Source organism: Rhineura floridana, chromosome 1, assembly GCF_030035675.1.
Source record: "Rhineura floridana isolate rRhiFlo1 chromosome 1, rRhiFlo1.hap2, whole genome shotgun sequence".
Classification (NCBI taxonomy): Eukaryota; Metazoa; Chordata; class Lepidosauria; order Squamata; family Rhineuridae; genus Rhineura; species Rhineura floridana.
Window position 1 is genome coordinate 131,467,755 of NC_084480.1, and position 26,476 is coordinate 131,494,230.

Consider the following 26,476-nt stretch of genomic DNA (forward strand, 5'->3'; position numbering starts at 1 on the left):
TGGTCACCTAGTATACTTTGTACCTTATTTCCATTAAAAAATTTAATTAAAATGATTTATATGCAGGCAAAGTTTATGAAGTAATGCAGATCCACATAATACATTTAAAGCACATCCAACTAACATTTAAAGCTCATGACTTCCCCAAAGAATCCTGGGAAATGTAGTTTTCCCCTCACAGTTATAGTTCCCACCATCCTTAACTGACTACAGTTCCCAGGATTCCATAGCGGCCGCACCATAGATTTATACAATGGCATTATGATATTGGCTGTTTTATTTTCAATACCTTTCCTAATTATTGCTAGCATGGAATTTGCCTTTTTCACAGCTGCCGCACACTGGGTCAACATTTTCATCGTGCTGTCCACTACAACCCCGAGGTCTCTCTCCTGGTCGGTCACCGCCAGTTCAGACCCCATGAGCGTATATGTGAAATTAAGATTTTTTGCTCCAATATGCATAATTTTACACTTGTTTATATTGAATTGCATTTGCCATTTTTCCGCCCATTCACTCAGTTTGGAGAGGTCTTTTTGGAGCTCTTCGCAATCCCTTTTTGTTTTAACAACCCTGAACAATTTAGTGTCATCAGCAAACTTGTCCACTTCACTGCTCACTCCTAATTCTAGGTCATTAATGAACAAGTTGAAAAGTACAGGTCCCAATACCGATCCTTGAGGGACTCCACTTTCTACAGCCCTCCATTGGGAGAACTGTCCGTTTATTCCTACTCTCTGCTTTCTGCTTCTTAACCAATTCCTTATCCACAAGAGGACCTCTCCTCTTATTCCATGACTGCTAAGCTTCCTCAGAAGTCTTTGGTGAGGTACCTTGTCAAACGCTTTTTGAAAGTCTAAGTACACTATGTCTACTGGATCATCTCTATCTATATGCTTGTTGACACTCTCAGAGAATTCTAGTAGGTTACTGAGACAGGACTTTCCCTTGCAGAAGCCATGCTGACTCTGCTTCAGCAAGGCTTGTTCTTCTATGTGCTTAGTTAATCTAGCTTTAATAATACTTTCTACCAGTTTCCCAGGGACAGAAGTTAAGCTAACTGGCCTTACTCCCAATGGGACTTACTCCCAGGCAAGTGTGTATTGAGTACACACTTACCTGGGAGTAAGTCCAATTGAACCCAATAAAGCTTACTTCTTAGTAGACATGTATTGGATTGCAGCCTTAGTTTCCTTTTCCCCCCATTTTAATTCTGGCTTCTGTATCTTCACAACAGCCCTGTGAGGTAGGTAAGGATGAGAGTTAGGGACTGGCCCAAGGCAATAAATAAATAAAAACAAAAATAAGTAAAAACAATGATGAGTAAAAATTTAAAATGTGAAAATGCTCATGCTCAGAGTATTTGTGTGTCTCTTTGTCAAGGCTTTGTGTGTGGGTTTTTATGTCTACTGTCTCATAACTTCTTTTTGTCCGAGAATGTCGTATTTCATACTGTTACAGATGTTCTTTTTTTAAAAAAAATTGCCCAAATTCTATGGTTTTTTTGTTTTACTTGAGTTCTTCGCATGGTTTAGGGGTGGCATTGCAGGAGATCAGGCTCTTATGGACAGCTGTGGGGCAGGTAGAAATTAAATGGAGTAAGCCTTTTTTGTATTGAAATACAATTATGGGGAAAGTTTCACCTGTTAACATTCTATCTGTCAGACATCTTATTACTTGTTTGTGCCCCCCTCCCCAGATTTATTTTTGATTTGTGAATACCATAACTATTGCCATTCCCACCCCCCGTTTATCTTTGCAACAACCCTGTGAGGTAGCTTTGGTGAAGACAATACATGTACATAAGCAGCAATTGGTAGTTGTAGTTGGTACAGCATTAATAAAGTATAGCCCCTGAAATGCTGAAATGTATTCTGGTGGAGTCCAGTCTTATATATGTCTACTCCAAATTAAGCCTCATTGAGTTAAATGGATTTAGGATTTTTACGTCTGAAAGGAACACACTGTCAGACATAGAATTCAAGTGACATACTTTTCTGGATCTGTTTGAAACAGATGGGTAGGTGGGAAGGGAGTTGGGTCTTCAACATAGTGCTCTCCAGATGTTGTTGGACTACAACTCCCATCAGTCTCAGATAACATAACGAAACTGAAGTTGGTTCCTAGTTCCCAGTTCCTTATTTGCTTAAAAGTTAAAAACACTAAAAAAAGAAGAAAAGTTCACGGCTATAGCAACTGCATAGGAAAGTTAACATGTCTCTGAACCCCAAAATATATGTTGGGGTACCTGTATCATATATCTCTGTGATCTGGAGACTCTCCCCATCAAGAATAATGACAAATGTATTGCATAAAAATTATTAGGCTTCTGAAATGCTCATAAATGCATAATGATGTCATAAAATCACAAAAAAGAACTGGGTGTGCCCACCCCACTATCTGTTCTGGGCCAGGACAACTCATACATCCCAGGGAAGGGGGGGTGTCCTCTACAAGATGCCAGTGCATCCTGCCTGGCCCAGAGTTTTTGCTGGGTACAGGGCAGGGATAAGGGCATCTATGCACAACCCTAAGTGACAAAAATATGCAGAAAACAATAAGAAACTGGGGGTGCCCACCCAAAAATCTGCACTGTGCCAGGCAGTAATGTTGTGGCAAATTCAGAAGTGCAAGGTCCCTTCATGATAATCTCAGCCACAGCTAGACCCCCCTCCCCCCTTATTTTGCTCCTGGGTTGAGAATGAGGTCCTTGTTAATGCCTTCTCCCACAACAACTGATGTCCCTAGGAGACGATTAGTAGAAAAGGGGAGAGTATTAGCTACTGAAAAGAGTCTTCCCAGTGGGTGACTCACCTCCTTTCACTCTGATTGGCTCTAATCAGCAGGAAAGGACAAGGAAGCATATTAGAAGACTCTTCTTAGTGGCTAACACACTCCCCTTTCATGCCGATCAGCTCATATGATGCTGGAGACATAGGGACCCTGCTCCCCAAAAGTAAGGGGTCTAGGACTCCCTGAGCCACTGGACAACTACACCCCTGGTGCCAGGACAAATCATACATCCCAGGAAGGGGAAGGGTGACATCTTCAAGATGCCAGTACTTTCCACCTGGCCCACAGTGTCTGCTGGGCGCAGGGCACTCATAAGTTCATCTGTGCAGAACTAAAATAATGAAGAGTAAGAAGAGAAAAATATATAATTTGGGGTGACCACTCCAAAATCTGCTGTGGGCCATGAAACATCATTCACCTTCCTGGAATGGATTTTCTTGTGGACACACGAAACAGATATGTGCATCTATGCAAAACAAGCAATGTAGAATGTATATAAGGAACTGTGGGTTCCCACCCCAAAACATGCTTTGGGCACTACAAGTCATCCATGCATGTAGGAGAGAGTTCCCACCCAGTTCAGAGCTTCTTTTGTATGTATGGTATAGACAAGGGCATATATGTATTAGAAAAATAGTGAATATGTAGAGGAAAGAAAATAAGAAACTGGAGTGCCCATCCTAAAAGATGATTTGGGGCACCACATATCATACTTCCATGCATCTGGGAGAGTGTATTCTATGAGATGCCAGCCATGCATACTTTTTAGAGTGTCATCTATGAAATTACATCTTCTTCAAGGAATCATTGTTTGTTGACCCTGCCACAAGTCCTTCTGTCACCAACATCAATGGCTTTTAAAAATAATGAGCTATAATGAAATAAGTAACAGGGAAGAACAATACAAAAATTTAAAATATCCACATAGATCATAAGCACTGGCCGTAAGCACTGGCATAGCATAGAGGACACCCTATCATTTTCTGGGGTGTCTGATTTGTCGTGGCCCAGAGATTTTGTGATGGACACCCCTGGATATTTATTCTTTTCTTCACTTTTTGTCTCTTTTGGTTGTGCATAGATGCCCTTATACATACCCTGAATCCAACAGAAACTCTGGGCCAGGTGGGAAGCATTGGCATTTTGTAGAATATCCTCCCCTTTCTTTGAGTGTATGATTTGTCCTGGCCCAGAGCAGATTGTGTGGTGGGCCCCCTTAGTTACTTATTATTTTCTGCATCTTTTTGTCCATTTTGGTTGTGCATAGATGCCCTTATCCCTGCCTTGCACCCAGCAAAAGTTGTGGGCCAGATGGGAAGCACTGGCATCTCATAGAGGACACTCTCCCCTTTCCTGGGGTGTATGATTTGTCCCAGCCCAGAGCAGATTTTGGGGTGGGCACCCTCTGTTACTTATTTTTTATGATTTTATGACATCATTATGCATTTATGAGCATTTCAGAAGCCTGATAATTTTGATTGAATAAATTTGTTGTTATTCTTGACGGGGAGAGTCCACAGACCACAGCGATATATGATATGGGATACCCCAACATATATTTTGGGGTTCAGAGACATGTTAACTTTCCTATGCAGTTACTGTTGCTGTGAATTTTTCTTGTGTTTTAGTGTTTTGAACTTTCAAGCAAATAAGGAACTGGGAACTAGGAACCAACTTCAGCATCATGACAATATAACCAATTATCAGGGATGATGGAAATTATAGTCCTACAACATCTGGAGGGCACCACGCTGGCTATCCCTGATCTGTAAGGCCCCATAAGTAACTTTCGTTGTTTGTTGCAATCAGAGCTTGGAAGTAACTCGTTATTTTTAACGAGTTACTTGTAATTCGTTACAATTTTAAATAACGAGTGGGTAATTCCATTACATTTGGCAAGTAACGGAATGACTAGTAATTTCCCTACTTTTCAGCTGCGACTTTAACGTTTCCACGTTAGGTTGGACGTTACTTGGGGGCGGGAACAAGGGGAAGTCAGCTCCTGGCTGTGATTGGTGAACACAAGACATGTGCCTCACATTGATTGGACCTCTGCGCAGACTCTCTCTTCCCTCGTGAGGTGAATAGGCAGGGCCTGCTAGCGTCTGAGAGGAAAAAATGGACGCTGGGGGAAAAAGCCAGGGTAAGGACAACGGAGGAGAAGGCAGCAGCAGAATGGCGAAGAGCTGTGGAGGTGAGTGACGATGATTTGTGTGTGTGTGTGTGTGTGCCTCTCCTTACCTCGCTGCTGCCTCCATGGCACCTTCTGCCCCCCCACGGCCTACTTCTCTTCCTTCCCCCCCTTTTTGAACTCTCCCCCTTGTTCCCATGCATACCTGTGTGCTGTATTTATCCAGACAGAGCACTCCTGCCTTTTAAAATGCCGGCTAGCTTTTTATTGTATATTTATTTGAATTCCATCTTTCTTTTTATTTGTATTTTTGTCCTGTTTAATCACAAGACTGAATTGTATGTGGGACAAAAACTGTCTCAGTAATAATAATAATAATAATAATAATAATAATAATAAATCATTAGGCGTATAATAAATGGCTTAAGGCTGATTTTTTTGTTCTTGGCAGAGATGAGGTGAGAAGTAGGGTCCTTGCAGCTCCTCCTCTCAGTCCCCCAGCTCTCAAACTCATGTTCTGTGAGAAAGAGAGAGATTCCCAGTCCCAGAGAGAGACAACTCCTGTAAACCCCATTCTCTCCGACAGCATCCCCAGGTGCTCTTGTTGAAAAAAATCCATTTATTGCAGCTGCAAATCTGGGCAATGTAAAATTAAAATGTTTAACTGATTAATCCTCTCCCTTTCAATAAACTGATCAATTACATTTCAATTGATTTGCTTATCACCAAGACTTCAAATCTATGAGAATTTCCAGAATATAATAATTAAAAGGAGTGCAAGACAATGAAGAATTCAATACAGAAGCTCTAGGGCACACAGTTAAAAAAAATCAAGGCTGATCTTTGTTATTGTTTCATGCATTCCCCGGTACAGTAACACACAAAATTACTCTAAAAACAATAAACAAGTGTCTCATATTAAAACTCATTCTTACCAATAAAAATAGGCCCCACTGATTAATCAACTCTCCTTTTAGTTAATTAATCTGCTGAAAATTAAAGCTTGTAGCCCTAGAGTTGTTTTTTTTTTTTTAATCATTTGACCAGGAAGACAAGTACTGTTCAGTTCGCATACAGTGAATTTCAGAGTTGAGATTAATTTGTTCTCATCACAGCCCAGGCTTGTGTATTTATGTGCAAGCCCTTTCTTGATGACATTGCCATGTGGTGACCAAAGCAAGAAGGAGAGAAGTCTCAGGCTGTGTGGTGCAGTCACTGCAACACAATTGCTGCCTAGAAAAGAATGTGCAGGTGCAAAAAGCAGAAGCTCAAGTAAGCTTTAATAAGATGAACAGTGCCAAAGCTGCACAGGCTGCAATAGGCAATGTTGAGGGGTTTCATCATTACTGCTTTTTAGGAAGTGAAGGTCAACCACTGTCAGTGCCGCCCTGGGCTCCTACTGCGAGGAAGGGCAGGATATATATAAATATAAATAAATATATATATATACAGAAAGAAAGAAAGAAAGAAAGGAGAGATGTAAAGGGGAGTATTTCTTTAGATGTTACCCTACTTTCCGTTTTTGCTTTCTATTTGCTTCTAGCACTATTCTGTCACTCTCCAGTACACATGAAGAAGGGGCAGTAAGGGCAACTCCCAAACCTGGGTGTTGCGCCTCCAAGTTAGTTACTTAGAACTAGGTATGCCTTTCCTATCTACGATGTATTTCTATAAATGAAATAGCTTTTCTTATTTTACTGAGTCTTAAGTCTCAGTGATCTCAGTGCAGGGTAAAAGCCTGCCACAAACACACACATTGGCACACACAAGCATCATAGACTGTTGACAATCTTTGCTAATATCTATACAAATGTACATAACATGCATCACCTGAACTCACATGATCTAGAGTTACCTTAGATCTTGCAAGATTTGCAAATGAGAAGCAATAGGGTTTTATATTAGTTCTGATTGTCTATTGGGCTATCATAGGTTATATGTTTTTTTCATTTTCTATGGCAAAAACTCCAACTTCAGTGGAATTTATGTGATGTGTTCTAATCATTTGAATTTGGCTAATGAATGCTTTATTCTTTCATCAGAACTTTAGCAGTAGTACTAAAATATTAATAAAAAAGAAAAGGGAAAGAAAAAATACTTTACATACATCATTCAGCTGTATTGCTAATTATAGATATAGATATAAAAGATAAACGGCATTTTGTCAAAAGTATTTTTGTCTACATTTTATACCTCATCCTTGGTTTTCCAAGCTTGGCATGGAATGCTTCTCATACAGAATTAATTTGAAATGCTGCATATTTATTATCATAATCATCATATTCAAAATAAAAAATATATGTACCGCCTTCAAGTTGATTCCAACTTATGGTGACGCTATGAATAGGGTTTTCATGAGGCTGAGAGGCAGTGACTGGCCCAAGGTCACCCAGTGAGCTTCATGGCTATGTGGGGATTTGAACCCTAGTCTCATTTTGTTCTCACAACAACCCTGTGAGATAGTAGGTTAGACTGGCCCAGGCAGGGTTATTCAGTGAGCAAAAATGATGCAAATAGGATTTCTTTTAATTGTGCTATCGACCTGCTTACTTCCACTCTGACTGGGGGATCTTGCAGCATGGGGAAGAGATGGGGGCACATCACAGCTGAAGTTCACCCATATAGGAGCAATATCTCTTGTTTATTACAGAGACGCCTGTTGCAGGTTTTGCTGCTGAGAGCAGCAGTCAGTTAGTGCGGCCACTTGAGTCACAGCTTGTTGATCCTGAGGAGGCAAAACTAGAAAGTGAGGTTCAGAAAGGAGGCCCTGTGCACGAGGAGGAGGAGGGCATGAAGCAGTGCCAGTTGCCCACAGCCACATCTGCAGAACAGCAAGTACCATGGTTTGGCTTTGAGAAAGCTTGTACATTTGTGAGCCAGAGTGGGAAAAATGTTGTTGTACGATGCAATTACTGCCTTCCAAGGATCAAAAATCTGAGATCAGCTGTTTCCTCCTCATCCAATGTGAAGAAACATTTTGAGGTAAGCCTTTGTCATGCTGGTCCTCAAAGAGTGTCCATTGTCTATTTATGTTTAAATTGTGAAGTTCCTTCCATTTTTTCTTGGATTCATGCTTTGTTCTTCTTCCTCAGAGGGCACACCCTGAGAAGCTGAGAGCAATTGAAGAAGCAATAAAGGCAAGGAGACGTGGCCTTCCTGAACCAATGCATGACACCCCTCCTCCCAAAATGCTGAAGCAGCAGCAGACAACCCTTGAGAGGTGGGGATCTGGCAGGGAGCCTGTCACCCAGAGCAATCTCAACAGGAGAATCATTGATTTCATTGTAGAGGAGACATTACCACTTCAGACTGTGGACAAACCATCATTCATTAATCTGGTTCACATTGGACTCCCCAAAGATCTCACCATCATATGTGCCAAGACTCTGAGAGACAGAATTGAGAAGAGAGCATGCCACATGAGAGAAACTCTTGCAAACCGAATGGGTGCTGTGGCATATATAGCAACCACTGCAGATTGTTGGACCAATGGCAAGAAGAGTTACTTTGGGGTAACAGCCCACTGGATCAACCCAACTACCCTGAAACGTGAGGTCGGGGCCTTGGCTTGTAAGTGTCTGAAGGGGCGCCATACATACGATGTCCTTTCAAAAGCACTGCATGATGTACATGTGCAGTACAGGATCCACAACAAAGTTATGTGCACTACTACAGACAATGGCTCCAACTTTGTGAAAGCGTTCAGAGTTTTCATGGCCAAAGAACCAGTGGAAGCTGCAGGCACCAGTGACGATGATGGTGATAACCAGGAGGAGGAGGAGGCTGAGGTGGAGTTTGTGCCTATCTGTGAGATCCTGGACACAGGACCTGAGGCAGAGGAAGAAGCTGCAGACTCAGGAGAGGATTTTGTTTTACCACCACACCAGAGGTGTGCTAGCCACACCCTCAACCTTGTGGCAACACAAGACATAGAGGCTATGCTTTCTGACTCCTCCAAAAGTAGTCTTCTTGGTCCTTTCAAGAAACAGTTTCGTTCCTTGATGGGAAAGTGCAGCAAGTTGTGGTCCAAGCAGAACCAGTCAGCCCAGATTGCTGAGTATATCCGTGCGCAATGTGGTGTGTATCTGAAGGTACCGAATAAGACCAGGTGGAATTCCACCTTTGATGCGTTGAAGCAACTACATGAGCTCCTGTCAACTGTGCCACTAAAAATGCACGCCATAATCGACCGCTGCTCCATGTCCAGGATCACAGCTGCTGAGATTGAAGTGGTACAGGAATACACAGAGATTATGGAGCCACTAGCCCAGTCCCTAGATATCCTGCAACGGGAGAACAGCATGTTCATGGGGTATTTGCTACCGACGCTCTGCAATCTGGACCGCAAGTTAGAAGGACTGGAAAACAAACCTGAGAGGTACACATACTGTTTTCAGCTGCTGAGAGGTGTGCGCGAAGCCCTAAGAAAGCGGTTTGCAGCTATCTGGGAGGACAAGAGGCTTCTTCTGGCAGCCTGCCTACACCCTCGCTTCAAACTAGATTGGCTGGAATCGTGTCAGGCCACCACCCATACCAACAAGTAAGAACATTAGGGAAGCCCTTTGGGTGGATTACTCCAAGGGAAATGTTGTCTCAAGGGAGGCATCAGAGGGCTTAAGGTGGTAGGCAGGGGCTGGGCCTTTTCTTCCTGGGGCTCCTCATCACAACCTTGGGTTGCTGCAGGTAATCCTTAGGGGTCTGCTGTGCTGCCCCGTGAGTGTGGTGACTTGGTCACCTTTCTACCTTCCATGTCATCATCCACAGGCTCAGGCTGGACCCTGAACCAGGGGACATGACAAGCATCAGGAAATGAAGAGCAGATGATGGTTTCCTAACATATATGTGTTAACATATCCTCTCTCTTTCTTAGATACACAATGGAAGCCTTGTTGAAAGCTGAAATAAAGATGGGTGTACTTAATGAGGACAGTGATCAGTCTTCAGATAAAGACCAGGAAGGAGATCACTTAGAAGATGACTTCTTTAACTTTCTGCCCCAGGGCAAGAAGTCAGCAGTGGACACTGCTGAGGAGGAACTGGTGAGGTACCTGAGGTCTCCCAGCAGGGAAGTGTCATCACTCCATGGCTTTCCACGTGTGCTGCGGTGTTTTTTGCAGCACAACACAGGCATGCCTTCAAGCGCCGCAGTAGAACGCCTGTTCAGTACTGGTGGCAACGTAATGACTGTAAAAAGACATTCCTTGTCTGACATGCTCTTTGAGCATCTTGTTCTTTTGAGACATAACAGAAACATATTATAAAAGCATTTCAAGTGTAAAATTTGATTTCAAGAGTTGGGGTATCATCATTGCTTGGGGGGATGTGAGATTCTGTTATGCCATTATGTTAATCTTATGGATAAATTTTTTTATTCTACTACCCCCTGTGTGTGTGTGTTTATTTTTAATATTGTTTTAGGCTTCTTAGTTGTGCAGCAGCCAAGGCCAGCACCTTGTAGGAGTTTTTTTAAAAAAGTAACTGAAATGTAATTGTAGTGATTACTTTTGAGAAAAAGTAAAGTAATCAGTTACTTTCAGAGCAATTGTAATTGTAACGGTAATTACTACTTTTTGGGCCAAGTAATTGTAACTGTAATTTATTACTTTTTAAAAGTAATCTTCCAAGCTCTGGTTGCAATACATATAAGAACATAAGAAGAGCCTGCTGGATCCAACCCATCTAGTCTTGCATCAGTGGCCAATCAGATGCCCTAAAGGGAAGCCCATAAGCAGGACCTGAGTGCACAAGCAGCACTCTCCTCACTTGCGTTTCCAGCAACTGATATTCAGAAGCATACTGTCTCTGACAGTGGAAGTAGGACATAGCCATCATTGCTAGGTGCCGCTGATAGCTTTATCCTCCATGAATTTGTCTAATCCTCTTTTAAAGCCATCCAAGTTGGTGCCCATCACTGCTTCTTGTGATAGTAAATTCCATAGTTTCACTGTATGCTGTGCAAGATCACATTTTTAATTTCAGGAGAAAGGATAACGTTTATTCTGGTGGATTACTTTTGGTATGTGCATTTTCTGTTTACCTACGTTATGTCTCTTAAGTTCTGACAGTTCAATTGTGCATACATGTCTACCCAATGAGTTTAATGGGACTTACTTCCTGGTAAGTATGTACAGGATTAAGTTACCTCTAAGTTATACTGTTGACAAAAAAAATTACAAGGCAACTAAATGTAAGTGTACTGCCTTCAAGTTGATTCCGACTTATGGCTACCCTATGAATAGGATTTTCATGAGGCTGAGATGCAGTGATTGGCCCAAGGTCACCCAATGAGCTTCATGGCTATGTGGGGATTCGAACCCTTGTCTCCCAGGTTGTAGTCCAACACTTTAACCACTACACCACACTAGCTCTCACACAGGCAACTAGTAAAGTACTAAAGTTTGCATTTTTCTTTGATGATAGAGGATTGCATTGTTGATCAAAGTGTGTTTTAGTTGAAAGGGGTGCTGTGTTGTTTTTTGCAGCACATGCCTTCAAGCACCGCAGTAGAATGCCTGTTCAGTACTGGCGGCAACGTAATCTGTAAAAAGACATTCCTTGTCTGACGTGCTCTGAGCATCCTGTTCTTTTGAGACATAACAGAAATGTATTGTAAAAGCAGCATTTCAGGTGTAAAATTGGATTTCAAGTGAATTATATGTGTGTTGGGGTATCATCATTGCTGGGGGTGGGGTGGGGGGGATGTGAGATTCTGTTATGCCATTCTGTTAATCTTACAGATAAAGAAAAATTATTCTACTACCCTCTGTGTGTGTGTGTGTGTTTATTTTTAATGTTGTTTTAGGATACTTAGATGTGCAGCAGCCAAGGCCAGCACCATGTAGGCAATTTTTAAAAAAAAGTAACTAAAATGTAATTGTAGTGATTACTTTTGAGTAAAAGTAAAGTAATCAGTTACTTTCAGAGTAATTGTAACAGTAATTGTTATTTTTTGTGCCATATAACTGTAACTGTAATTTATTAATTTTTAAAAGTAATCTTCCAAGCTCTGCTTCTGAGTAGATATGGTTTGGATTGTGCTGTTGGTAAAGCTTGACTAGGGAGCCTCTGTAAGGTTTTCCATTTCCAAGCAGGATTGGCAACCCCCTGCTTGCAATGCCCTGCCTGTACCTTTCAACATGGCTGCTCCAAACTTCTTTATAGATTTGACCCTTCACTTCTGAAAGAGATCTGGGAAATGAATAAGTGTAAGATTCTCTACCCTTTTCTGTCTACCTTGTGGGCTGCTATAAACTCACTATGACAGCCAATCCAATTCCAATCGGTAATAATTGACAGAGAGAAAGCACACATTTGATCTACCTTCACAGACAGCAGCTTGGGAACAACAACAGTTGCAGCCACACTTCCCAGTATGTGAATTCTCTTTTGCCACTATTGGGCAAGAAACAACCTATCATGCAAACAACAAGGTGCATCAACAATGGGTTTAAGAGGTTTGAGCTGAGTGCATGAAACCACTGTTTTTGCTTCTATGGATGTAAGGGAGTGAGGTTAAAGGTAAATGAAATGAAAACGAAAAATAAAATTAAAAGACAGTGATGATTTCCTAAATGCAATACCATAACAACCACAACAAAATTCCTATGAGTAAGGCGGAAAACTCAGCATCCCACAACCAGTCAGGATTCCTATCCAAGAACCAAAACTAAAAAAAAAAATCCTTGCAGCCAGTCGGCCAATGTCACAGAAACCCCCATGCAGCACAACCTGACTAGGGTTGCCAGGTTCAGGGCCTGAGACTGATACTGTATCTTTAGGAGAAGAGAAAGTCAGCCAAGTGCAAGTGTTCTTGCAATACTGTAATGGGAAAAACCACAAGGTGGAATTCTCCCTTTCCCCTGCACAACTTTTAAAAATACATTCCTGGCAACCAAGAGGTCTTCTGTATCTTTAAAAGTTGTGGAGGGGGAAGGGAGAATTCCACCTTGTGTTTTTTCCCATTACAGTGTTGCAAGAACACCTGCACTTGCTGACTTTCTCTTCTCCTAAAGATACAGGATCAGTCTCAGGGATTGAATCTGGCAACCCTAAACCTGACCCAGGGACTTAAGTTAGTGCAGAATGCTGTGGCACGATTGCTGACAAGAGTGACACCCTGGGCTCCATCTGGGAGGAAGTGTGGAATATAAATCAAATAATAAATGAATAAAATAAATAAACCCCTCAGATCTGAAATTTGCACTGGTTGCCGATTTGCTACCAGGCAAGTTCAAGGTGTGCTTTCCATGCTATGGGTGCCACATACTACTTGTTCTGCTCTTGTAAGAAATCAGTCTTTTAGTGTGGCAGCACCTATGCTTTGGAACTCCCTGCCTATTGACATTACGCAGACACCTTCATTGTACTGTTCTCAGCACCTGCTAAAAACATTCTTATTTAGGCAAGCCTATCCAGGCATGTAGAAGCTATTGTGTTTTTTATCTTTTTTTAACTTATTGTTGGCTTTATTATTTTGAATGTTTTTAAATACCTGTCTTTAACTTTTTTTGCCAAAAATTTTATTGTTTTAATTCCTTCTGTAAACCCCTTTGAGGTTTTTTTTACAATAAAGTAGTATATAAATGTTGTAAAGAAAATACATAAATAAATTTTGGAGTTGCTGTGGCCCTTGGGTCTCTTTCCACTATTAGGAACAAAGGAATCAATGTTATACTGACTCAGGCCATTTGATACCATCTAGCTCAGTACTGATGACATGGACTAGCGTTGGCTCTCCAGGATTCTGGAGAATAGTCTTTTCCAGAAATTGGATTTTGGACCTTTGCATGCAAAGCATATGCCCTACCACTGAGCTACAGCCCTTCCCCAGTTTAAAAAAGTATATTTTAAACTTGTTCTTTTTAATTCACTAATGAATGCATATCATACCTAGGTAGGGTTGTCAGGTTCAGGGCCTGAGACTGATCCTGTATCTTTAGGAGAAGAGGAAGTCAGCCAAGTGCAGGTGTTCTTGCAACACTGTAATGAGAAAAAAAACAAGGTAGAATTCTCCCTTTCCCCTGCACAACTTTTAAAGATACAGAAGACCTCTTGGTTGCCAGGGAAAGGGAGAATTCCACCTTGTGATTTTTCCCATTACAGTGTTGCAAGAACACCTGCACTTGGTTGACTTTCTCTTCTCCTAAAGATACAGGATCAGTCTCAGGCCCTGAACCTGGCAACCCTATTTGCAACTGTTTATACTTTTTATGGTTACTGGATTTTAAAGGGATTTATTTCTTGTGAGGTGCCTTGGTTTCCAATCAGCAATCCTACCTCACAGGATTGTTGGGAAAACTCCATACACACACACACACACACACTGGAGATGTAAAAATACATAGACCCCATATAATAGTTTATTGTCCAACTGAGTTGGTCATTGCAGAACATTTAAAAAATAAAAATAAAATCAGTATTAGTTTCCTACATAATAAAAGCAGTGATATCTATGTAAACCCTGACTAACTGCTTTAAAAAATAGGATTGGAGGGGAAGAAAAAGATTTACAACACAAACACAGTTCTTTACTATGTTCACTCAGAAGTCCCATTAACTTATAGCACAATCCTAATCATGTCTACTGAAAAGTAAGTCGTATTGAATTCAGTGGGGTTTACTCCAGGTATGTGGGATTAGCATAGCAGCTTTATTCCCAGAAAAGCAAGTATTGGATTAAGGCTTCATATTGGGAAGGTTTTCAAAACATCTTCACTTATTGGCTACAAACCTGAAAGGGCGTGGTTAGAGCAGCCAGCTAAAATATCATTTCATGGAAGTTGCGGGGGGTGGTGGCTGACATTTTGGTGCATATCTCGAGAACCAGACCATCTAGAACAGCCTTTCCCAACCAGTGTGCCTCCAGATGTTGTTGGACTACAACTCCCATCAGCCTCAGCCAGCATTGCCAATGGCTGAGGCTGATGGGAGTTGTGGTCCAACAACATCTGGAGGCACACCGGGTGGGAAAGGCTGATCTAGAAACTTAATTTTTTTAAAAAATGAAAGCTGACAGTCCAGAGATTAAGCTGACTCACCCAGAGAGGACCCCCAAGAGCCGGAGTATCTGGCCAAAAACCAGACATCTGGTAACCCTAAGTGCAGCAGGTAGGAACCTAAGGCAGGTCTTTCCCAGTTGTGGTGCTTAAGCTGTGGAATGTCCTCTTGAGAGAGGCCTACCTGTCTGACACAGATTTTAAATGGAATCTCCCAGCATCCTTTAGCATGTAAGGAGGTGCTGGTGCTGGCAGTGGTTCAACCAAAGGCTTTGGCATGGATAGAGGGTGGGGCAGCCAAGTGAGGAGGCCCACCTGAAAGTGGCTGAAGGCCCACTGTATGAGAAATGCTGCTGTAGTAGTCACCAGATGTGTTGCTTTAAGTGTGTTGGGACAACACCTCCATGTCTCTACCTCTTTTACTTAAAGAGATTTAAGAGGAAATGTGCAGGTCCCATTTCTTCCGAATTACTAAATAATAAGTAAATTTGCTCCTGCTTATAAAATAAACATTTTATTCTATTAATTTGAAACTACTTTGATATATTAGGTACCCATGTTCAGGTTCTGGCTGTTCTTCATTGGGTCTCCCTGCTCCCAGTCTATTCTTAGACCCCCTTATCACAAAATGTCTGGTTATGGGCCTGAGTAGGCTCCATGTCACTTAATAATGTCTGATGTGCAGATGTGAAATAAGATAGTAGAAATTAATCTTGGGATGAGAGGACATAAAGAAAAGATGCCTTGCAACTTTCATGGCTTTCAGCATCAAAGGCAATATTATTCATGCCTTCCTCCTGATTTTGCCAGCACCTCATTATTGTTGGTCAGTGAAGCATGCTGTGAGACTCACAGACAGGGTTTTTTAGCAAAGAGAGTGAAACCTGAAGCAGAAGGGTTAAGCTGTGAGAACAGAGCGCCAGGTTTGCCAAGGTCAGTAGCTGGCTGGGAAGCCTGATAAGGTGAGATGCTTGGAAAAGCTCAGTGTGGGGGAAAAGCTGTCTGTGAAGAGAACTGTGTCTAATGTCTTTGCCTAGTAAAGACTCTTACAAGAAACTTGCCTGGCCTGGCTTATTCCTGTTCTATGCGACTCTTGGATTCCATCCTTGTATGATCTATACACGCACACGCCAACAGGGGTTATGGGCCCAGCTTATCATACAAGGTAGCGGGTTCGAGAGCTGTTGACGTGACGTTGTTGCAGAGAGAAACAAAGTGAAAGAAAGAGGCAAGTAAGAGTGGGCAACATGGCTGTGAACCTGTCATCCGGGATGCCGATGGAGAGACTGAATGCTGTAAACTACTCCAGCTGGAAGTGGAGAATGAGAGCAGTTCTGATTAAAGAAGAGTTGAATGATGTCGTAGAAAACCCCCCCTCCGGCAGCTCCTTCAGCAGCGTGGTTGAAGAAAGACGAGAAAGCGAAGGCTTTTATTACTCTGGGGCTGTCTGATTCTCAACTGTTGCTGGTGAGTAATGAGCTGACAGCTAATCAGATGTGGGAGAAGCTAAGAGCCGCTCATGTGCAGCAAACTGCTGGGAGCAGGCTGTGCTTAGCACGGAAACTTTATCAGATGCGTTTTACAGATGAAGTGACTATGACAGAGCATCTGGCTAAATTTCGTAGATTAAATGCTGAGCTGCAAGATAGAGGAGTGCATCATAGTGACATTCAGATGGTCTATATACTGTTATCTTCATTTGATCAAAAATGGGATGTCATGGTCTCGAGTCTGGAAACTTTACCCGACGGACATCTGAATTTGGACTTTGTAGAACAGAAACTTCAACAAGAGTGGAATAGAAGACAAGAGAATAAGAAAACTGAGTTAAAAGAGACTGTGACTGTACAACAACAAAATCAAAGAAGCAGGCAAGAGAATAAAATATGTTATTTTTGTGGGTCCCCTGGACATATACAGAGACATTGTTTAAAGAAGAGAAATAACAGGGACTTTGGAAGTCAGAGAATAAGCGTGAACTTTGTTACTAAGGAGGACAATAAACTCATTAACTCTAAGTGGCTTCTCGACAGTGGAGCGTCTAATTGCCTAATCACAGACTCTAGTTTATTTTACACTTCAAAGCCGACGCAGGAGAAGATTTATCTGGCTGACGGATCGACTCAAGACACGATTGCAAAAGGCACGCTCAGGTTGAGTAATTTGGGAACTATATTAACAGATGTGTTATTGGTTTCTGGTTTAAAATATAACATTCTATCAGTAAGAAAATTGGCTCAAATAGGTTGTAAAGTTACATTTGAAGGGGATAGATGTTTTGTGAGAAAGGATGGTGAAATATGCATGCAAGGGAAATTACAGAACCAACTGTTTATGGTTGAGTGCAATCTTGATAAACCCACGTGTGCTTGGATAAGAGTTAATAAAGATAAACATGATAATTGTTTACATGAATGGCACAGAAAATTAGCACACGCACATTTCGAAAAGGTACAAAACACCCCAAAGCATAGTCAAGATTTGAAATTAACACATTGTGAGCATGTGGATGAGTGTGACGTATGCTACAAAACAAAAATGACTGTGACTCCGGTAAATAAGAGCTGTGAAAGCACGACCACTGAACCTTATCAGCTCATACATGTGGATTTGGCTGGACCTTTCCAGTGCTCAAAAGGTGGAGCAAGGTTTTATTTAGTGATTGTGGATGATTTCTCCAGATTTACACATGTGTTCTTATTGAAAAAGAAAAATGAAGCAGAAGAGAAATTAAAGGCATTTATACAGAGAACAGAGACACAATATGGGGTTGTTATCAAAAATATCAAATCAGATCAAGGTGGAGAATTTACCAGTAATTCATTTAAAACATATTTGGAAAAGAAGGGAATAATACAGAGTCTCACTGCTCCCTTCAGCCCATCCTCCAACGGAACTGCAGAGAGGAGGAACCGGTCATTGCAGGATTCAATGAGAGCCATGCTAGCAGATGCTGATATGAATAACACTTATTGGGGTGAATGTATTCTGTACACTGTTTATATTCAGAACCGTCTCATGCACAGAACAATAGGCATGTCTCCCTATGAGAAACTGACTGGAAGAAAGCCCAGGGTGAAACACATAGAACGTTTTGGGGCAAAATGCTGGGTACATGTTGCAAAACAGAAAAGGCATGGTAAATTAGGCTCAAGAGCTCAGGCAGGACGCATTTTGGGATTTCAGAATTCATATTATAGAGTTTGGTTGCCTGAGAAACAACAAGTAGTGTTAAGCAGAAGCATAAAGGTGATAGATAAACCTTGGAGAGACAGTCAAACAGTTATACTTGATAGTGCAAGCAAGCAGGAAGCAGCAGATGTTCCTTTTGGGCAGCAAATTCCATTAAGAACTGCATTGACTGATCTAATACACGGTGGCAAACGTACTGTAAAAAGGCTGAGAAGTGAAGACATGGCAATGCAAGATACAGAAATGCCAAGTACAAGTGCAGGAACAGGTGCAGGTCCAAGTAAAATTGAAAGTGAGGAAGAAATGGAAATAGATAATGTTAGGAGATCAGAAATAAAAACAAAAGGTCAACCACCTCAGAGATTCACATTTAATGTTACACAACAGAATAATGAAACAGATAAATATCCAGTAGAATGGGAAAAAGAAGGACCAATAGATAAAGAAACAATGGCTCTCATGTGGAAGTTTTGTGTTGAGGAATGAAATATAAATGTATTATCAAATAAAAGTGAACAAAAATGACTCTGTAAAACTTGTGTGAATAAAGGAATAAAGAAACAAGAACTGAATTGAAAAATGTAAATAGAAACTGTAAGAAAACAAACCATGTACTGATATGTATTGTAATGAAAAGTTAATATTGTAGAAATGTAATAATGAACAATGAAGTTTTGAAATCTGTGAGTCTCAGGTGGGGGCTGTTGGTCAGTGAAGCATGCTGTGAGACTCACAGACAGGGTTTTTTAGCAAAGAGAGTGAAACCTGAAGCAGAAGGGTTAAGCTGTGAGAACAGAGCGCCAGGTTTGCCAAGGTCAGTAGCTGGCTGGGAAGCCTGATAAGGTGAGATGCTTGGAAAAGCTCAGTGTGGGGGAAAAGCTGTCTGTGAAGAGAACTGTGTCTAATGTCTTTGCCTAGTAAAGACTCTTACAAGAAACTTGCCTGGCCTGGCTTATTCCTGTTCTATGCGACTCTTGGATTCCATCCTTATATGATCTATACACGCACACGCCAACAATTATAACCAGCTTAAAGCTTTCCTTTTAATTATGAGTTTTATAGAGGCTGTAAGTAGGTCTGAGTGAAAATGCAGGATGGAAGTTTCTACTACTTAGGATGCAATAGGAAAAATGTAAGGCCTGTGCAGGTTTTTATTTTTATTTTGAAATAGATGGAAAAATTAAAGCCATTGATCTCAGGGCCAAATTAGATGTATTGTTGAATATGTTTTTGCAGTTAATGTGCATTTAAAACAAACAAACAAACAAACAGAAAACAGAAATGCAAATACCACAGCTGGCAAAGGGTTGGTAATTATCAGTGTCACAGCTGGAATGGAAAGAATGTAACCCTTTCTTCCCCTGCAGAGGCTCTGAGGAAAATCTCTCCTGGAAACTAGTATTTTCACTGATGTGTGTCTGTGTGTGTGTGAATGGACAATTCCCCTCACCACAACCAAATTCCAGCTTTAGAAGATGGGTTTTCCTCAGGACCACAGCAGCGGAGGAAACGGTTAAACTCTCCCTCCATGCTTGCTGTGATCTGGATAGTCACTACCAGCCCTTCACCAGCTGATGCAATTGGTCGTTTTTAAAACTTACATGTTAAATACCAAGATGCATTGAACCTCCTGGCTTGGTTGGCCCTCAGTGAAGCAGGTGCCCTGTAGAAAGGTATTTGCAGAGCAAATAGTTCAAGATGACACATATCTGCAAATGGGGTGGGGTCAAGTGGAGTGACATAATTGAAAGATCACTAGTGGTCTGACCTGGGTGAAAATTCTTTCCTGCCTGTAGATAGGGTGATAGTTCAGAGCCTGAATCATCCCAAGGAAGATCTGACTAGGGGCATTTCACTGCCATACAGCTTCCTTTCCTAGGTTGGGGTAGTGTTGTGTCTTGCATTTGCACGCTAATTTGCTGGTTTCTAAACATGAGTTGGATAATAAGTAAGGCCAGCCCTATCATTAGACACAGTGAGGCAGCCACCTCAGGCAGCGGATTTTGGATGTCATGAAAGGGAGCTGGGCCTGGCAACCAAGAGGTCTTTTGTATCTTTAAAAGTTGTGCAGGCGGAAGGGAGAATTCTACCTTGTGTTTTTTCTCATTACACTGTTGCAAGAACACCTGCACTTGGCTTACTTTCTCTTCTCCTAAAGATACAGGATCAGGATCAGGCCATGGCAACCCTAGTAGTGATTTAATGAATTGCTGTTATTGTTTTTTAGCGCTGGGGATGGGGGGAGAGGCACTTTTGGGATTTTCTGCCTCAGGTATCAAAATAACTTGGCTGGCCTTGGGCAATATGCGATTTGACTGAGGTTGGGGGTTTGGGATGGGTGAATCTGTCAATTTTGGTTTCTCTACGTTTTTCATTTTTCCAATTTTAAATTCACTCATCTTCATTTCCAAATTAGTTCGCAATTTTTTAAAAAATAAAAAGTCCTCCTGGAAATTCAGCAGCATTTTAGTGCAGATTTCTTCTAATATACCCATTTTTGCAAAGCAGCTTTGCCTAATTTAATACATTTTGCTGTATTCTTTTCACAAATATATGCATTTCTACTCACATTCTACTGTAGCGTATGCATGTTTGTACACATTACTTGCCTAGAGAACTGCACTGCAAAATTTAGAGAAGTACACGTTTCAAAGGATGGCTGGGTTTCAGTTCTCATATATTGTTTCGTGAAGTGCAAATAGATAGGTTTGCCTTTAAATGCAAACTGAATCGAAGTTCTCCCCCATCCCTAGCAGGGAGAGCACCATTTCTGCTTCACCTCAGGCAGCAAAATGTCTTGGGCCAGCCCTGGGAATAAGACATTCACTCTGGTCCCTGGAGCACCAGTTTGTCGCCCTGGTAGAGGGGACGGAGACTCAAAGTGTTGTGAAGACAACTTAAATGGTTTTTTTAAAAAAACAACCTTATCTTGGTGTTCATTCCTGTCTGATGTTATCTTGCCTAGGGGATAACAGGTGGTTCCAAAGAAAGAGGAAGAGAGATGACTAACAGCATATGCTGAGAGAAAGGCATTAAATGCTCTGGGGGGTGTAGGGATGTGGACTTGAAGCAATGGAGATATGTGGTAGGATCTTTTGTATCTTCACCTTATTGTAAAAAGCCCCCACAGAGGGAAATTTATTTTCCTTAACAGAGCAAAGAGCAGCTAGTGGGGGAATTTTCCTAAGCAAAATGGCATCGGGGGGGAAAGAAGTCACCCCCTCTCCCAGTGTGAGAGCATCTGCTTTACCTGCAGAAGGCCCCAGGTTCAAACCCCGGCATCTCCAGCCAGGGCTGAGGAAAAAGATTCCTGCTTAAAACCCTGGAAAGCTGCTGTCAGTCAGTGTAGACAGTACTGAGCTAAGTGGACCAGTGATCTGACTCAGTTTAAGGCAGCTTTCTGTGTGTGTGTTTGTTTATTTATTTATTGTTTGATTTATATCCCCCTTTCCTCCCAGCAGGAGCCCAGGGCGGCAAACAGAAGCGTTAAAAACACTTTAAAACATCATAAAAACAGACCTTAAAATAAATTAAAACGAAACAACTTTAAAAACATTTTTTAAAAAGCTTCAAAAACATCTTTTTTTAAAAAGGGGGTTAAAAACATCATTAAAAAAACATATTAACAAGCAATTCCAACACAGACGCAGACTGGGATAGGTCTCAACTTAAAAGGCTTGTTGAAAGAGGAAAGTCTTCAAAAGGTGCCGAAAAGATAACAGAGATGGCACCTGCCTAATATTCAAGGGGAGAGAATTCCACAGGGTAGTTGCTGCCACACTAAATGTCCATTTCCTATGTTGTGCAGAACGAACCTCCTGATAAGATGGTATCTGCATGAGGCCCTCACCTGCAGAGCGCAGTGATCGACTGGTTATATAAGGGGTAAGACGGTCTTTCAGGTATCCTGTGTTCCTATATTCCCACTGCCATGGTCCCAATCCATATTGGAACACCCCTCCCCTGGTACTGCTTTTTATATAAAATTAAAAGAAACTCATATTCAGATTCACAGATCTCCATTGCCTTTGATCTGGTTTAGTTCTTAGCTGCAAATTCCTGATCAGGTGCAAAGACTTGAAATAGTTGCTTCCATTTCAGTTGCTGTACTTCACAGGCTTGTTGTGGTGGTAACATCATGGGATAATGTCATATAAGCATCCCTGAGCTCCCTGCGAGAATGGCGGGATTTTTTAAAAAATGAGATAGTTAAATTAGTAATATTATTGTTGGCTTATATTTTATTATTTTGTATTTTTACAATTTGCAGCTGTTGTTTTATTGTACGTCGCCTTGAGTACACTTTGGTGTAGAATGACGGGATAAAAAATAATTTAAAAGAATAATAAAATAATAAGAATGAATAACTGGTTAGCGAAAGTTTTTGATTAAGTGGTATATAAATCTTGCTAAATAAGCAACTAAAATAAGCAAAGCAATAGAAGTGCAGAAACTATTGATACAAAGCAAGATGGATGTCTGATCTTATAGTAAATAGGGCTCTAAAAACATAGATGTATAATCTTGTTTTGGTTGCACTAAATCTGCCCTTATCATACTTGTGACCCATCAGGTGAATGAAGCCTACCAACCTCATACGGTCGCCTGACAGTGGCTTGATACACCTCCTGTTTTCGCTGTTTCTCCTGGACTGCAAAATCAGGAGGACTGTCAAATCCCCTGTTGGACCAGAGTGCAGGTAGGGATGGAGGAGAAATTCAGTTTTGTTGACACTTTAATGAGAAACTATCTAGGGCTCATCCAAACGGAGCGGGATAATCCACATTTTCCATATCCGGTTCGTCATCTGACAGTCCTCACTTTGCCTGTTTGTTCGCTCTTTCCCAATTAAAAAAAATGCTTTTTTTGTGCCCACACATGCAGCAAGAGGACCCGTACTTCTTCTCGCTTCTCCACGGCTCCGCCCATAACACTCCCCCCATCAGCCAATTGGTCTGCAAAAATATGACGTATGCTCCTTTCCCCCTTTGCAACAAAGCACAACAAGGTGCATGAGCTTGAACGTACAAGCGTGAAAGTTTGAATTTCCAGTGGCTGTAATGGAGTTCCTTGCCATTCACCACTATGGAGCAGGGCCGGCAGGGGTGTGTGTGTCTCCAGGTGCCTATATGTCAATAATTACTGCATTTTGGTTGGCTTGTTCTGCAATATCTTGCAAAACCGACTGTATGCTTTTCTACCTTTATGCAAAAGCAACTGCTCCTCTCCCTTTTCCTGGAACACACGCCGGAGTTGATTGTTTTTAAACACACACAGGGAGAGCAAGCAGGTCTTTGCAGAAGTGGTGGGGAGGGGGGAGGGGGGAGGTGTGGCTCCGGTGCCCAGCACCAGCCAGCAAGCCGCCACCACCGCCAGCAGCAGCAAAGCGGCTAGGGCCCCCCTCCGAGCCACCCTGTCCATGCTGGTTTCCAGGCAGTTCCACTGCGGGGCTAGGATCTGAGCTGGGGGGGGCTGAAAGGGGTGCACGGAGCTCAAGGGAGTGGGTGAGCACCAGGAGGGGTGCTATGTTGTGGGGAGGCGAATCGGAGTTTCCCCCGCGGTGTGCCGGCGAGCAGGTTGCCCAGAGGAGAGACAAGTTAGGAGCACTTCAGCAGAGAGCAGTGGTGGGGTGGGGAGAGCCGGTTCCCCCCCGGGCAGCCGGAGTCCCCCTGTGGCCTCACTTTGTCACTCTGCCGTCCTTAGCATGGAGAGCGTGCTTGCCTCTCCCTTCAGCTCCAGCAGCCTTTGCTCTTATTGGTTCCTTTTTCCTGGGCTTTCCTCAGACATTCGAACATGCGCAACAGTGGAAATACGTGATTGGCTGAGAATGAGGGAAGGGGTATGGGGAACCGCCCAAGAACCGCCCATGAACCGCCCATCAAACGCCCACAGCTGTAAAGTCCACTGTATTGCATCCGAGCGCCTGAAGGTACAGCGGATGATTCCCGATTTTAAAAAGGAAATCGCATTTTTTGTGGTAATGCCGAAGCTGATTTAACTGCGTGAAAATGCGCAAAAGCACGCGAGGTCATCTGGACACACAAAGAGATCATGTCGTACATTATACAGTCATCTGGATGAGCACTAGTTCACACTTCTCAAACCGATAAGCAAACCAAACACAGCTATCCTGAGAAATTTGCACTTCTCAAGATTTTGCGATGCAGTTCTTCAACTAAACATTATGTACAAAAATGCATATAACTGTGGGAAATGTACATAAAAATGTTATATTTAGTATAAATATAACATATAAAAATGTATTATGTTAGGGAAAATGTGCATATTAGTCAAAACTGCATAGAAAAATGTGATTATCAGGAGAAATTTACACTGATACGCTTTCAAATTTATGAGGATTTTTTTAAAAAAAATCACAAATTGCTGTGGAAAATTGGAGAACTGAATTTAAGATTGGAAAAATAAGAAATGTGGAGAACTGAAATTGACAGATTCATCCAATTGTGACCCAGAACGCTGGAGGTACAGATTTGAGTGGGTATGCACTATCCTCAATCTTATGAGTTTGGAAATGTATAGGCTGAGTAAGAATAGGTGGGAAAGTGGCAGGCAAACAGTCACAGGCATTAGTTTGATCTCCATTCTCTGCAATAGGTTTATTTGGCTCTGAATGCTAATATATTTTTTCATTTCATAATTTAAGTTCATAATGTATATCTCAGGCCCACCTCTTGGAAAAATACGGGGGGCAGGACAAACCGTCCTGTGAGAGTTAACACTAGGATTTTTATTTCTTGCACAACCCAGATTCCAGCTGTGAAACTGAATGAACTCCTTGAGGATTTCTATGTCACTGTGAAGAAAACTGATGGCTCTGATTTTCTGGCCACATCCCTTCATGCTATTCGCCGAGGGCTAGACCGGATCCTGAAGAATGCTGGAATTGGTTTCTCCATCACAAGCGGAAGCTTCAGTTCTTCTACCAAGAAGCTCAAGGAGAAGTTGAGAGTGCTCAGCAAGGCCGGGATGTCCGGTGCTCGTTCTCGCAACATCATATATTTTTCCCTTTCAGACGAAGAAGAGATGTGGAGGATTGGGTGCTTGGGTGATGGGAGTCCAGTAGCTTTATTGTCCACTGTAGTTAAATATAACAGCCAGTACCTGAACATGAGGACACTGCAGGAGCATGCCGATCTAATGTACGGTGACATTGAGCTGCTGAAGGATTCACAAAACCGGCCGTTTTTTGCCAGAACAGATAACGTGAAACGAGAGAAAAGGATAGGCTCGAACAGAGTGTGCTATGGCCAAATATACCACGAGCATTCCAAAGGGCATAAGCTATGCCCCTACTGTCTCCTCTACAAGTACATGTACATCCACCGGCCTCCTTCGCAGATGGAAGGAAAGTCCCCCTTTTACCTGACTGCTCGGAAGGAGACTGTTGGCATGGGGAATGTTTGGTATGAAGACCAGAGGATGGGGCTGCGCTCGCTGAGGGGGGTCATTCCAAAGCTGGCTAAAAGGGTCAAGCTTGACCACTGCGAGAACTTTACTTTCATCTCGTTCACTCAGGCCTCCCGAAAGTTTGGCTATCTGAACTCCTATCAGTAAAGGCCAAACTAGATGTGAAGTTAATTGAATAAATGCAATTGAGGTGTATGATTTTTTTAAAAAACTGTAAATAGCATGGGGATGGGGGGAGAACACACTGAGCAGCATGGTATCACTGGTGGCAGGGAAGCATGGTTTAACCTTTTCCCCTCTACTAGGAATCCAATGATGATTGCATCCCCCCCCCCGTTTCATTTTGCATTGGAAGGAAAGCCTCCTTTGGCACCAATGAAAGCTTCCCTGCTGATACAAATAGCAGCTTGGGAGGGGGAGCTATTTTTATTAAGGTCACAGCAGGGGGAAAGATTTAAACTTGCCCACCCATGCTGCTCAGCACCGCCTATCTATTGCTATTCACATTTTTTAAAAATGCACATTAATTGCATTCTCTTAATTGACATCGCATCAGCCTTCTATCATTTTGAGTCAATTGTACACCAGCTGTTGTACAGCAACAAGAACCTCTTTTGGTCTGCACACTGGCTGTCATACGAATTTAACAGATAACTAGATCAGGGCCGCATTATGACTTTCATGGGCCCTAGGCACTTTTGCCTTTGTGGGCCCCTCCCACGATAATAATATCAATATTAAAATTATTTTTGATATAACTTTAAATACTTCAACATTTTATTTTTTTTCTGTTTTAGGCAAAATTTAATAGATTTTCGTGGGCCCCAAAAGTTTCATTTTTTTCTGATGTGAGAAAAAAATTAAAACATTTTCTTCGACCCTAAAAGTTCATTTTTTTCTTCTGATTTTAAAAGAAATTAAAACATTTTCGTGGGCC

At 41.9% G+C, this 26,476-nt stretch overlaps 1 protein-coding gene across 1 annotated transcript in view; it reads left to right on the plus strand.

The window, feature by feature from the left end:
* The window catches only part of KIAA1958 (KIAA1958 ortholog), a 134,772-nt gene extending 108,557 nt beyond the window's left edge, over positions 1-26,215 (plus strand). The window contains exon 6 of the mRNA XM_061609656.1: positions 24,880-26,215. Coding sequence (XP_061465640.1) covers positions 24,880-25,686 — 807 coding nt within the window. The 3' untranslated portion in view covers positions 25,687-26,215. The remainder of the gene's footprint in view (positions 1-24,879) is intronic.
* Positions 26,216-26,476: the final 261 nt, after the last annotated feature.